Genomic DNA, 14,876 nt, shown 5'->3' with positions numbered 1-14,876 from the left:
GTGAAGAAAGTGTTTTAAGGAGGAGGGAGCAGTCAGGGTTGGGTCCAGTGCTGCTCAGGGGTCTTGTCTAGAAAGATATGAGGAGTGAGAATTAACTGCTGGATTTGGTGGGGCACATCAGTGCTCTTGACAGTTGTTTTAGATGAGCAAGAAAATGGGTGATGGAGTGGTTGAGCTGATTGGGAGTCAGATCAATAGAAAATGGAAGAGAAGGAAGTGGATATACTAAAAAAAATGGAAACCCAAAAGTTTTACTTCTAAAAAGTGAAGGAAAAAGGAAGATAAGTAAAGTGGAAATGGGCTCGAGGGAGAGTTGCTTGTGTTCTAATGTTGAGTATGTTTGTATGCTAAGGAATGTCTAGTGGCAGTGGTCTGATGTAGGGGTAGGGGAGGGACAGTTTAGGAGTAAAGGAGAAAAGCGAATAGGTTGGCCTGAGGCAGCACAGTTTATCCAGGGGTTCCAGGGGGAAGCATTAATGCGGACACATTTGTAGATTCGATGGTGTGAATATGTGGAAGTTCTTTTCTCATTGTTTCATTTTTTGTTTTCTTGTTTTTTAATTTTTTTTTCTTAAGGGAAAGATCTTGGTCTGGCATTTGAAGTACCACCACATATGAAAAACCAAGCCCTCTTTCCTGCTTGTGTTTTGAAGGTAATTATTTAGGAAAATTTTGGTATAATTATAATCTGCTTGATATTCATTATTTTGTATTAAGTTAATTTTTAAAATGTTGTCCTTTATTCAATGCTAGAATGCTGAACTAAAATTTAACTTTGGTGAAGAAGAATTTAAGTTTCCACCAAAAGATGGTTTTGTTGCTCTTTCCAAGGCACCAGATAGTTACGTTGTCAAATCACAGCACACAGGTATTGCATCTGTGCGGGTAAGATTTTCTAGATTGGGGCATTAGTGAAAACTCTAGTAAGTAGGGTTTCTCATAGTGAGTCACATATCCCTTTCTTTCTGTTTACTCTTTCTTTTCTATTTACTCTGTAAAATTGAATTTTAAAACCTAATTCATAAACCCTAGTTTCAGTTTAGGCATTTAGGGCATCTCAGTCATGGTGGTAAATGACAGCTAACATGTGTGGCTTGTGCCATGGTAGAATGTTAAGTGCTTTACATGGGCTATTTGATCTTCACAACAACTCTATAATGTAGAAGTCTTTCCATTTTACGGACAAAGAGCCTGAGGAATAGGGACTTGAAGTAACTTGCCCAAGGTGCCAGGGCAAATAAGTGGTAGAACTAAATTCAAATCCAAGCAATCTGGCTTCAAAGCTTATGCTTTTACCCATTGTATTGTAATATGTTTTATTTATTTAAATTAAGAACATTCCCTAGCTAGTTTATCACAAAACAAATAAGTCATTTCACAGACATATCAATTACAATCATTGCAAGTAGGTTTAATTTAAAGAAGCCTTATTTCATTTTAGGAATTTTAGCCTTATCGTATCTTGTTTTACTTTCACCTATACTTTTTGATAATTTTTATTAAAAATTTTGATGCTGGAATGCTCATCCTCATGTTTTACAAATAATGGTATTTTTAGGCATGATTTAAAAGTGTTCTAATACTTTTTATTCTCCTAAGGTAATGCGCAGGTGACACAAACAAAGTTTCTTCCCAATGCTCCAAAAGCTCTCATCGTTGAACCCTCTCGTGAATTAGCTGAACAAACTTTGAATAATGTCAAGCAGTTTAAGAAATATGTTGATAATCCTAAATTAAGGTAAGTTTTCCTTTTATACCCAACTGCCTGTTATCTTTAGATTGGAAGTGTTTTGGAAGAAGAGTAAAGTAGAATAAAAAGAGGTATATATATATATATATATATATATATATATATATATATATATATAGTATACATGTGAGGTATATAAGTATACTTTGACATACAGTAACAATGTTTGCATATAAAACTTCATACATTTGGTAAGTAATGGATTTGATTTTTCGTGGTTAATCAATGTTAGAGTGAAAATTAACTTTTTTAAAGGGAGCATTTCATTCAGTGTTAGATTAATTTTATCCCTTCATCTGCATGGAAAGTTACTGCTCTGGTTTCTAGCATGGTTTTGAACTTCTTTCCCATGGTGGTGACTTATTTCTGTTGGGCATTCAGACACAGAGCTCTTTCTGCCATTGGAAGAAGGCCATAAGCTAAGTGATCTCGTGGAATTTCTCGCTCAGTAGCAATCCCTTTACTCTTAAGAAAGGCATAGCATATAAGTAGACTACTCTCTGTTAATTTGAAACTTGCTTTTTGTTAATCTTAAGAAAGGCATAGCATGTAAGTAGACTACTCTCTGTTAATTTGACACTTACTTTTTGTTAATTTTTCTTTTAATTAATTTTTTCTTGAAACAATCCACACCATAAAATTCACCATTTAAAATTGTACAATTTAACAGTTTTTAGTATGTTCACAGGATTGTACAACCATCACCACTATCTGAAGTCCAGAAACTGAATTTTTTGACATCACAAGGTTCTGACTTTTTAATAGTGGATTTTTTTTTTTAATGGGTGGAGGGCGTTACCAGGGATTGAACTCAGGGGCACTTGCTCATTGAACCACATCTCCAGCCCTATTTTGTATTTTTTTTAGAGACTGGGTCTCAATGAGTATTTTAGTGCCTTGCCATTGCTGGGGCTGGCTTTGAACTTGAGATCCTCCTGCTCAGCCTCTCGAGCCGTTGGGATTTAATAGTGTACTTATTGATGAGTTAAGCAAATTGATTGGGATAAATTACATCTGTAATAATAATTCCTAATTTTAGTTTGAGGATTATTACTTATTTGGGAAATATTCAGATATCTACTTTGTGTGAAGTCTTAGGCTAGGGACTAAGGATACAACAAGGAGAATTAATCTGTGCTTTCAGAGAACTAGGTGTGGAGCTGTGGGGTAGTGTGGAGGGAAAACAAAAAATGAGTTTGGTAAATGCTTGAGCGTGTGTGAGGGAAAGCCACCCCAGGAGCACATGCACGGCCAGGGCGACTGCTCAGTATGAGACTCAGAGACCTCTTCCTGTGAGTATTTTTGTAAGATTATAAAATGCCAATTGACTTGATCTTATGCTGTTATGTATAAGATATTATGCCTGTGAACAAAGGCTGGGAGGGAAGAAGAATAAAAACAATTCACTGGTGAAGTTGATAAAATTGTGGGTTACCCATTTGGTATTATACAAATGAACCTTTTCCTTCTTTTAAAACCCAGCAGAGATCCTGATATTTCCAGGAAGCCCTCCTGGTTGTCCCAGCCCAGTCCTCTCTCCCTGCTCCTGTGTGACAGGCAACATCTGCCTCGCTTTCCTCCTATGTGGTGTCATGTGTCGGTGTTCCTTGTTTTAAATGTAAAAAACTTTCCTGTTCCTCAGGAAAAGGAAAAGGCAGTGGTCCTTTTATATTCTTCAACTCTGCAGTTCTGTACATAAGAGCATACATTGTTGTGTATGTGTGTATTTAACTTCTGTGAAGTTTATAAGATAAATATATCAGATTATGAAGGAGGACTTACGTATTGTGGGGCAAGAAAGGATAGCTTTAGGATAATAGTTGAAAACAGGAACTTGGGGGCTCACATACAAATCTATTGGTTCCATCCCCTGGCAGTAATGAATCAGAATTTCTAGGGACTAGGAATTAGAACTGTTTTTTTTTTTTTTTAAGAAAAAGGTGCTTCCAGGTGATTTTTAGGTAGCCAGTCTGCTTTTGGGCATTGCTGGGTTTAGGAAGCATAATGGCTCTGGTGTGATGGTGTTTAAGGAATGTGGCAAGATGGATTAGGAATTATTTATTTTGTAATGCTTTTTTTTTCATTTTTTCTTTTATTTATTTATTTATTTTTACGTGCTGCTGAGGATTGAACCCAGGGCCTCACATATGCTAGCCAAGTGCTCTACCACTGAGCTACAACCCCAGCCCTTGTTCTGCTTTATGGTAGATTTTGTGATCTATGTTGCTTAAAATAAAGGTAGGCATCCATAAAGCTGATTTTAAAAAACAATTCTTTTTAGTTGTAGATGGACACAATACTTTTATTTTATTTGTTTTTTGTGGTGCTGAGGATTGAACCAAGTACCTCATGTGTACTAAGCAAGCACTGTCCCACTGAGCTATACCCCTAGCCCACACAAAGCTGATTAATTTTTAATTAGTCATATGATCATTAAACTCATTGCTGAAACATTCGTTTTCTTAGTGTTTTCCAGTGTTTTAAAAATGAGTAATCAAAACAATAAAATTAATAAAAGAATATACTTCTGATTGAAAGTTATATAGTTAGCTGTGCGTGGTAGTACACCCCTATAATAATACCAGCAACTTAGGAGGCTGAGGCAGGAGGATTACAAGTTCGAGGCCAGCCTAAGAATCTTAGTGGGGCCCTCAGCAAGGCACTGTCTCAAAATCACAAATGAAGCTGGGTGTGGTGGCACATGCCTGTAATCCAGTGGCTCTAGAGGCTGAGGCAGGAAGATCACAAGTTCATAGCCAGCCTCAGCTACTTAGGCCCTAAGCAGCTTAGTGAGACCCTGTCTGAAAATTAAAAAAAAAAAAAAGGTTGGAGGTGAGGCTCAGTGGTTAAGTCCTCTGGGTTTAATCCCTGGTACCAAATAAATAAATAAATTAGGTGCAGAATGTGCTTATTGGCCATTTGTATTTTTTGAAGAAATATATGTTCAAATCTTGTCCATTTTTAAATTGGGTTGTCTTTATATTGTTGATTAGTAGGACTTCTTTATATATTTTGATATTCAGTGGTAAAGAAAAAGAAACTTACGTGGCTGCCTCAGGAAGTAATTTTGTCTGCTCTTTATTAAATGATAATTTTTTTAACTAGCTATTTTGAGATACAATTCACATTTATAATTCACCCTTTACAATGTAAGTTTGTTTTTAGTTTTGACTATATTCACAGACTTGACTGTAATCACTCCCCTGTAACTAATTTTAGGCCATTTTCATCATTCCCAAGAGACACTCTGTGCCCATTGGCAGTCAGTCCCATTTTCCCCTAACCCTCCCATCCCTAGACAACGACAAAGACAATTTTCTCTCTTTGTAGACTCGCCTGTTGTAGACATTTTGTATACATGGAATTGTCTGTTCTTTTGTGACTGGCTTTTTTCACTTAGTATAATATTTCAGGGGTCATCCCTGTGGCAGCATGTATCAGTACATCATTTTATTGTGGAAAATACTATCAAAGTATCTATTCCAAAGGTGTGGAAGATCCATACTTTGGTTTATCCCTTCGTCAGTTGGTAGGCATTTGGACTGTTCGTGACTGTTGGGTTTGGGCTACTACGCTATAAGCATTCATGCACAAGTTTTTGTGTGGACATGTTCTCATTTCCCCTGAATATATAGTCAGGAGTGGAATTGCTAGGTCATGTGGTTAGGAATCAGCATTCTAAAGTGGCTGTCCCACTTTTGTTCTAATAGCAATAAATGAGAGTTCTAATTTCTCTACATCTTCAGCAACATATGGGGTCTATGTTTTTGAGTGTATTTATCCTAGTGAGCAAAAATGTTATCTTCCTTTGGTTTTTACCTGCTCTATCATTATAATTAATAATATTGCACATTATTCATGTGTTTATTGCCCATTTGAATATTTTGAGAGAAATATATTTTTAAATCTTATCCATTTTTAAATTGGGTTATCTTTATATTGTTGTGTTGTAGGAGTTCTTTATATAGTTTGGTATTTTATTCAGTATGTTAGATACATGATTTGCAAATATTGTCTCCCTTTCTGTGAATTATCGTTTTCCTCTCTTGATAGTATCCTTTGAAGTTATTAATTTCTCTGAAGTCTAATTTATTTTCTTTTTGTCACTGTTTTGGTGTTTATATGTAAGATAGTGTTTGTCTAAACCAAGGTCATGAAAATTTGCTCTTGTGTTTTCTATGAATCTTATAATTTTAGGTTCTACTTTTGATCTCTGATCCATTCTGAGATAATTTTTGTGTATGATATGAAGGAGGGATTTATGATTATTTAGTCTTTTGCATGTGCCCTTTTGTTGAAATGAGAAAAATTTAAACAGCACAAAAGAATATATATATGTATTTTTTATTTTTATGTGGTGCTGAGGATTGAACCCAGTGCCTCACACCTGCTAGGCAAGAGCTTTACCACTGAGCTACAACCGCAGCCCACAAATACTATTTTATAAAAGTTAGTCGTCTTTCACTTCATGCTTGATCCTTACTAGCGGCAAGCTTTTAAAATGGGTTTTTATCTCTTCTTTCAGAAACATTTTCCATATGTAAGAAGTGCACGTGTGTATATATAGAAAAAAGTCATAGAAACCACGTTAGAGAAGCTTGAGTCATTCCAATGTAGAAGGATATGGAGATGGGGACCAGTTTTTCTGTGTTCTGAGCTTTCACGCATACTCTTCAGTTGCTTTACTGTGCCTTAGCATTGTGTATGGCTACCAGAAAGGAAGTGCTTTGCTTCTGACCTTATCTGTACTTACTTTATGGTAGATTCTTTTTTTAATGACTTATTCCCACCAAAAAGAAACATGTACAAATCAGTGTAAAGCAGACTTTAATGTTCTTTCTACATTATCATTTGATATTTATTTCAGGGAGCTTCTGATAATTGGAGGTGTTGCAGCACGGGATCAGCTCTCTGTTTTGGATAATGGGGTGAGTTGTGCATATGTATGTATAGAGAGAAAAAGGTCAATAGAAATCAGGTTACAGAAGCTTGAACCATCCTAATTTTTAAAAAGTAGCATTATGTGTTGTCATTTGGCAATATAGGGCAATTAATTAAGAGTCACTCTTTTTTGGGATAATGGGGAGAAAGAACTGGTGTTGAAGATAAAAATGCTAATAAGGTAGATGCAGAGTAGAGTAGAAGGTTTTGCAGTGACCCTTGGGAAGGATAAATAATGTTAAGACAGTCTATAGTGGTTCCATTGAGGAGAGAAATGAGTTCATCTATGTGGAAGGCTGTGCTCAGGCATGTCATTTTGAAGTACAAAACTAAGATTGTGTGATGATCCCTAGTAGTGTGGAAGAAGTTTGGAAAATTCTTAACTGCTGGTCAGTTTTATGAAGGTTAGTATTTTATATATACACCCACATATAATATTGAAACAACTTTTTTTCTTACTAATTTTCCTTTCCAAATATTTAATAATGTAACTTAAACCATCTGATACTATTTCATGACAGGTATGTTACCCTCCAATTCCACTGGTGCCCCTGTCAAACTAAATTTGATACTGAGTAGACTTAGATTTGACCTGGTCTGGTATATTAAGAGCAAGGAGACATATTCTTATACTCATTAGTACTATTCTGAATAATATTGCTTTGATATATTTTTATTTAGTGTTATATTTTCCTTTAGAGGTTTGTAATACAGATTTAATAGGCTTATTCCTAGTTTTAATTTCTTTTAACCCAAACCTAATTTTTTCACAAGATAACTAAATTTCTCATCTCCTATTTTCTAGCTGCAGAACTTTGAGGGAATTAGATCTGCTTTCATTAGACTTATTTCAAAATTAGATACTAACTGAAGCCAATAGCAAAGTAAAAGCAGAGTTATCCCCTGGCTTTCTTGGCAGAATTTGATTTTATTCTACTTCTTAGGAAATCTGATATGTTCACCTTCTGCTCTTCTTCCATTATACATTTTCTCTGTTATTTTTCCCCATCCCTCTTTTGGGTCCTATGTTGGGGTACAAGTCAGTTTTGGAGTTACAGAGTAGAATTATTTTAGTTTGTAACTTTTAAAGTTGATATATTGTGTACCATGTGCAGGTGAGGCCACATGGAGTGATTAGTGCTATTGTACAAGTCAAATATTTCTTTCAGACTTTTTTTTTTAAACCTGTGGTTGTTTGTATCTGTTTCTGGTCCACTTTACCTGCTGAAATCAAGGAGGGTGGAAACTGAATAGTTCAGTCCTGTACTAAGGAGATGTTACGCACAGTGCCCGAATGCTGTTTTGTTCACTGATACGTACAGACCTCTCGTTATGCTTGGTACATAGTAGATTGTTAATACATTGAACAGATTTTATTTTCACATTTTCAGATAACATTCTCAAAGTTGAACTGGCTTCTCATTATCATTATAAATGAAACAATGGTTCATAAATATCCATTTCATTTTTCATGAGAATATAAGTTTCTCATACTAGATCGCTGAAGTCCCTTCAGGATGGTGCTCTGTTTGTCAAGGGGTGAGATATTGAAGCAATGGGACTGGAGGAATAACTTGGTTAGGAGAAAGCTATGTTTTCATTCTAGGTTGGAGAAAATAATAAAAAGAATAGAAGTATTTATGATTTCTCATGTCTATCGATAAATAAGTTTTGAGTTGTCTAATAAATTAAATGATTTTATGTGATAACCTTATTTGTTGGTTCACACAAGTAGATCCACATACACATTTAAAAATACCTAACTATGGGGCTGGGGTTGTAGCTTAGTGGTAGTGTGCTTGCTTAGCATGTGTGAGGTACAGACACTGGGTTTGATCCTCAGCACCACATAAAAGTAAAAGTATCGTGTCTGTTTACAACTAAAAAAAAATTAAAAAAAAACAACTAACCTTTATTGGCTGTTTTTTTAGAAATGAGCCAGGCACTGTGCTAAGTGCCTAACATTTTCTTATTTAGTTCTCACAATAGCACTCTGAGATGGTACTCTTCCCAATTTTTACCTATTTGAAAGAGGGCTAATACCAAATATTAAGTAACATGCCCCCAAATGAACAATTCACAGATAGAGCTTCACTCTGAAGCCATGATCCTCATCACTGTCCCTTTGTATTTGACTCTAAGACAAGTGTCGGAGAATGCAGAGTATTTTTTGTACTGGCCTGGAGGTTCCCTGTATTATTCTCTTTTGTGTATGTTTGGAAATCTTTATGATAAATTCAAAATGGCTGTCATTTGAATTTTGAACTTTAGGTTTGAATCCCAGCATGAGTACTTACTAGCTGTGAAATCTAAATGTGTCTGACTTTAGCATTCTAAACTTCAGTGTCCTTATTTAAAAATAGGAATAATAGCTGGGTGCAGTGATGCATGCCTATAATCCCAGTGACTGGGAGGCTAAGGCAGGAGGATTCTAAGTTCAAGGCCAGCCTCAGTAATATAACAAAACTGTCTCAAAATAATATATAAAAAGGGCCAATGATGTAGCTCAGTTGTAGGACATTCCTATGCTCAATCTCCTGTGCCGCAAAGAATAAATGTTAATATTTAATAAATATAAATTAATATTAATTAATTTTATGTAATGGTCACATGAAATGAAACTTGTAAGACATTAAATGTATAGTGCCTATTCATTATAAGCAAGTGAGAATTAGTAATTATTAGTGTTTTCTTGGACAGTCTGATCACCATTACTGTTAATTATATCCAAGTTTATTGAGCACTTGGCAAACTAAGCATCGAGTGCTTTATGTGTCTTCTCAATTATCACAACCATCTTGCAAAAACAGATGGTATTCGCCCCACTAAAAACTAAGAAAATTGAGGGGCTGGGGCTGGGGCTTAGTGTTAAAGTGCTTGCCTCGCATGTGTGAGGCACTGGATTTGATCCTCAGCACCACCTAAAAATAAATAAAGATACTGTGTGTTCATCTACAACTAAAATTTTTTTTTTTTTTTAAATACGAAAGTTGATACTAAAAGATACCAGGGAAGTTAAGGTCAAACAGCTGAGTATGTTAGAACTGGGACTTGACTCCTGATTTTTTGTTTTGTTTTGTTTTGTTTTAGTAGTGGTTTTGGTAGTACTAGGGATTGAATCCTGGGCCTTGTGTATGCTAGGTAAGGACTATCTCCCAGACCCTTGAATACTGGTTTCATTTCAGAATATATGTTAATTTATCTGATTTTTTTAATGCTTAGAAAATACAAGTTTTATATATCAGGCTTTTATAGTTAAGGTTGTCCACAATCAGTTGACAAAATCTTCACATTAATTTCCAAATATAATTTTATTATACAGCATTATCTATAGCTCCTTTTTTATAAATTGACTGTGACTACTTCAATATACATGTTTTTGTTGTAAGTAGACAATTATTGGTTGCCATTTTAAAGTTATTCTAATAGTTCTTCAGTTCTCATTAGGTGCTTCTTTTGCTATTTTGCAGGTTGATATTGTTGTAGGCACCCCAGGAAGACTAGATGATTTGGTGTCAACTGGAAAGCTGAACTTATCTCAAGTTAGATTCCTGGTCCTGGATGAAGCTGTATGTTGAAATATAGTCATGCTTTCAAAAGAACTTTGCTTATGCTTTTTTAGATAAAATATGTAAAGTGAAAAAACACAATTCAGTCATGAGCTCACTAACTAAAGATAATAATAATTGTTAACAGTTTGGCCTATTTTCATCCATTCTTTATATTGATATAAATACAATTGATACCTTCAACATTCCAGCATATAGGCACAGGCAACTTTCTTGTTAGGATGCCTAAAGCTTAGGAAATAATGCCAAGAGTTAATAAGTAGGATGGCATAGCTTCCACATAGCAAACAAAACAATTAGTTATATGAGGAAAAAGTTACAGAATGGGAGATAATCTTTGCTAGCTACTTTGCTGACAGATTATTAATGTCTAGAATATGTAAAGAACTCAAAAACCTTTACACCAAAAAATCAAATAACTCAATTAGTAAATAGAATAGATACGTCTCAAAAGAAGAAATACAAATGGCTTGCAAATATATGAAAAAATGTTCCACATCATTAGCAGTTAGGGAAATGCAAATCAAAACTACACTGAGATTTTATCTCACCATTCAGCATGGTAGTCATCTAGAATACAAGCAATAATAAATGCTGGAGAGATTGTGGAGAAAAAGGAACACTTTTATACTGTTGGTGGGAATGTAAATTTGTATAACTACTTATGTAAGTCAGTATGGAAGCTCCTCAAAAGACTAGTCATGAAACCACCTTGCAACCCAGCTATACCACTCCGTGGTATTTGTCCTAAAGAGTTAAAGTGAACATACTACAGTGATATATGCATACCCATGTTTATAGCAGCACAATTCATAATAGCCAAACCATGGAACCCATCTAGGTGTCCATTAACAGATAAATGCATAAATGAAATAGTATATAAACACAATGGAGTTTTATTCAGCCATAAAGAAGAATGAAAGTATGTCATTTGCAGGAAAATGGATAGAACTAGAGACCATTATGATAAGGGAAATAAACTAAATTCAGGAAGTCAAGGGTTGTATGTTTTCTCTCATATATGGAAGCTAGAGAGGTAAAAGAAAAAGAAAGGTAGGGGTGGATCTCATGAAAATCAAAGGGAGATCAGTAGAGGAAAGAGACCAAGGGATGAGAAGTGGGGAGGAAAGGGGGAAGTGTTGGGGAACGATATTGGCCCAATTATATTTTTATATTGGGTGCATGTACGATAAGTAACAATTCCATCATTATGTACAACTGTAATGTACCAATAAAATAATGTAGAAAAAGAAAATTCAGAATATTCTATTAGAAAAAAATACAGTTGACGCTTCATATTTGTACATCCTGTGTCCATTAATTCAACTAATTTTGTGTGAAAAATATTTGAAAATACTGAATAGGTATAGACTTTTTTCTTGTCAATATCCCTAAGTAGTATGGTATAATAACTATGTACATGGTATTTACGTTACGTTTGTTGTAAGTAATCTAGAAATGTTTAAAGTACAGGGAGAATTGCATAGGTTCTATGCAAATGCTATGCCATTTTATATAAGGGATTAGCATATCCATGAATTTTGCTATCTGATGGGGGTCCTAGCCAAACACCTGTGGATACTGAGTGATGACTGTATTATTTGCAATAGTTGAAATCAAAATTTAAGGAATTTGGGAATTTTTAATTGTATGAATATTTCATGTCATATTTCATGTCATTATTTATAAAAAAATTGAAGGCTATGTAATGATCTATTATGAAAATACTTCATGGGGCTGGGATTGTGGTAAAGCACTCACCTAGCACACATGAGGCTCTGGTTTTGATCCTCAGCACCACATAAAAATAAGATAAAGGTCATTGTGTACACCTACAACTAAAATAAATATTTAAAAAAAAGAAACTACTTCATGGTTTATTAAACCACTTTCATTACTAATTATGTAGGTAGATTTATTATTTACTTCAACTATTTCTTTGTCATAGTTACAAAATGTGGACCATCTGGAAGAACATAAGTGTATTTGAGGCTTTTGAGGCATTCTTCCAAATTATTTTTAGGATAGCTTGAACTAGTTTTCTAACACTGGGGCTTTGCTTTTTATTTTTATTTTTGCAGTGCTGGAAATTGAACTCAGTGCCCTGAGCATGCCAGGCAAGTGCTCCTACCACTAAGCGATACCCCTAGCCCTGGCTTTTTAATTTTTTATATAAAAGTCATAGTCTTAAGGACATGTGTTAGGAGGTATTAACTCTTGTAGTCATTCTAAAATACTAGACTATGGTTTTGGATTGTTTATTGTAGATTTTCATGTGTAAGTAACAAAGAACTTGAAGTTGAATGTATGAATTGTCTGTAAATATCCAATAAAGATAAGCCAGGTGCAATGATGCATGCCTGTCATTCTAGAGACTCAAGAGGCTAAGGCAGAAGGACTTCACATTTGAAGCCAGCCCCAGCAACTTAGACCTTGTGACAGAATATATAGTGCTGGGGGTGTAGCTCAGTGGTAGAGCACCCCTGGATTCAATTGCCAGTACTGCAGACAATAAAAACAATCACTTGAAAAATAAAGGGATATGTATGTATATGGTTTTATTGCCTTTAAATTTGATTTAGAAAAGAAAGGTTTCAGTGTGGATTAAAACTTGTTTTTCTTTGCTTGTCCTGCAGGATGGACTTCTTTCTCAAGGTTATTCTGATTTTATAAATAGAATGCACAGTCAAATTCCTCAGATTACCTCAGATGGAAAAAGACTTCAGGTATGAAATGACTAATACAGTTTTTAAATACATGTAGTCAACTGTTAATGAAAAATCAAAAATTTTTTTGTTTTAATATTTTCTGATTAACTATTTATAAAACATTTTCTTTGTTATTGGACTAAATAGTATACACAAAGGTAACAGTCTTAAAAGCTGCTTTTAGAAATTTGAGGAAATTTCTTAGATGTTACAGAAGACTACAAGTTCAAAAAACCTTACAGAGCATTTTGGGTTTATTTTCCAGATTATTAGTACTGCTTCTTGTTTTAAGGAGAAATAACTTCAGCTATTGAAAAACAATTGCCTCCTTAGAAATTATTTCAGAAAATATTGCTCTTATTTTTCTCATCTTGTTCCCTTTAGAAGCATTTGAGAGGGAGAGGCTCTTGGGGGAGTAGGATAAATAGTAACCTGTGATTCTTGATTTTTAAAAACTTTTTATATTACTTAGTTTTTCTAAGTCCTTGAGGAATTTGTATTTTCTTATTCTTAGGTGATTGTTTGCTCTGCTACTTTGCATTCTTTTGATGTAAAGAAACTCTCTGAGAAAATAATGCATTTTCCCACATGGGTTGATTTAAAAGGAGAAGATTCTGTTCCAGATACTGTACACCATGTTGTTGTCCCAGTGAATCCCAAAACTGACAGACTCTGGGAAAGGCTAGGAAAAAACCACATTAGAGTAAGCACTTTATAATATTAGTATTTGTGGGGCTGGAGATGTGGCTCAAGCGGTGGCGCGCTTGCCTGGCATGCGTGCGGCCCGGGTTCGATCCTCAGCACCACATACAAAGAAAGATGTTGTGTCCGCCGATAACTAAAAAATAAATATTAAAAAATTCTCTCTCTCTCTCTCTCTGTCTCTCTCTCTCTCTCACTCTATAAAAAAATATTAGTATTTGTGTAGAATAAAGCAACTCATAAATTAGTTAGCCTTGGACTCTTTAGTGCTGCTTAAGCCAATCAGATTTTGTACCAAAGAAAAGAGAAGTTCAAGACATTAAGTGTAAACCTTAGGCCTTTGAAAAGGCACTAAATAAATGTTAAAGTAATAAATGTCATCCTTTATATTTCTCTGTATATAAAATTACTTTTGTGGGCTGGGATTGTGGCTCAGCGGTAGAGTGCTCGCCTAGCACAGGTGGGACCCGGGTTCGATCCTCAGCACCACATAAAAAATAAAGACATTGTGTTGTGTTCATCTACACCTAAAAAATAAATATTAAAAAAAAGAGGTAAGACCTTGGTCTTTCCTCCCATCAGCCATGAATGAGTAGTGTACCTGCATTTGTAGTATTACCCATTGCATGTTAAGTGTGGAATTTTCCACTTGTAGCATTATATCAATGTTCAGATTCTGGAACATTTCTGACTTTGAATTTTCATGTTAGGGATGCTCAACCTGTACTAACAACACATAGTATCAACTTTGTGAGAAAAATTATCACTAATAAATATAGGGGTGGTAGTTAAACTGTTCCTTTACTCATCCACTCATTATTAATTACCATTTTGGTTTCATTATACTGATTAATAATTGTTAGATTATTAGTACATTATCTATTCTACCTGTAGATAAATATACAAGGATGGCAGGTCTATACTCAAACAACTTTATGTTCATCAGTGTGAAAAACCAAAAGTGTTCAAAAGCAGCTTGTTGACAGAGTTGCTACTAACTGTTCTGAAGGTGACCCTGAGACAGTTTATGACCTCGCTTGCAGGAGAAGTTAATTGTGAGGGAAGGAAAATGGATTTGCATTCTTATGCTTATTGCCTAAGTCTTCACTAAGCTCTCTACCTCTCCCTGTGCATCAGTTCCATAGAGCTGCTGTAACAAAGCACCATGGACCCAGTTGGCTTAAATAACATGAGGGTATCTCTGAA

At 34.9% G+C, this 14,876-nt stretch overlaps 1 protein-coding gene across 1 annotated transcript in view; it reads left to right on the top strand.

Moving 5' to 3' along the window:
- LOC308640366 (ATP-dependent RNA helicase DDX1-like) overlaps window positions 1-14,361 on the top strand; it is a gene marked incomplete at its 3' end in the record, with an annotated part of 29,276 nt that extends 14,915 nt beyond the window's left edge. Inside the window, exons 11-18 of the mRNA XM_081312300.1 lie at window positions 577-653; window positions 754-868; window positions 1,600-1,738; window positions 6,618-6,678; window positions 10,162-10,260; window positions 12,897-12,986; window positions 13,483-13,671; window positions 14,326-14,361. Of these exons, the coding sequence (XP_081168426.1) occupies window positions 577-653; window positions 754-868; window positions 1,600-1,738; window positions 6,618-6,678; window positions 10,162-10,260; window positions 12,897-12,986; window positions 13,483-13,671; window positions 14,326-14,361 (806 nt within the window). The remainder of the gene's footprint in view (window positions 1-576; window positions 654-753; window positions 869-1,599; window positions 1,739-6,617; window positions 6,679-10,161; window positions 10,261-12,896; window positions 12,987-13,482; window positions 13,672-14,325) is intronic.
- Between the last annotated feature and the right edge of the window lie 515 nt (window positions 14,362-14,876).

The sequence above is a fragment of the Spermophilus citellus genome (assembly GCF_964194105.1).
Source record: "Spermophilus citellus genome assembly, contig: SCAFFOLD_114, whole genome shotgun sequence".
Taxonomy (NCBI): Eukaryota; Metazoa; Chordata; class Mammalia; order Rodentia; family Sciuridae; genus Spermophilus; species Spermophilus citellus.
The sequence above is the reverse complement of the archived record's forward strand: the minus strand, read 5'-3'. Positions and strand labels throughout refer to the sequence as shown.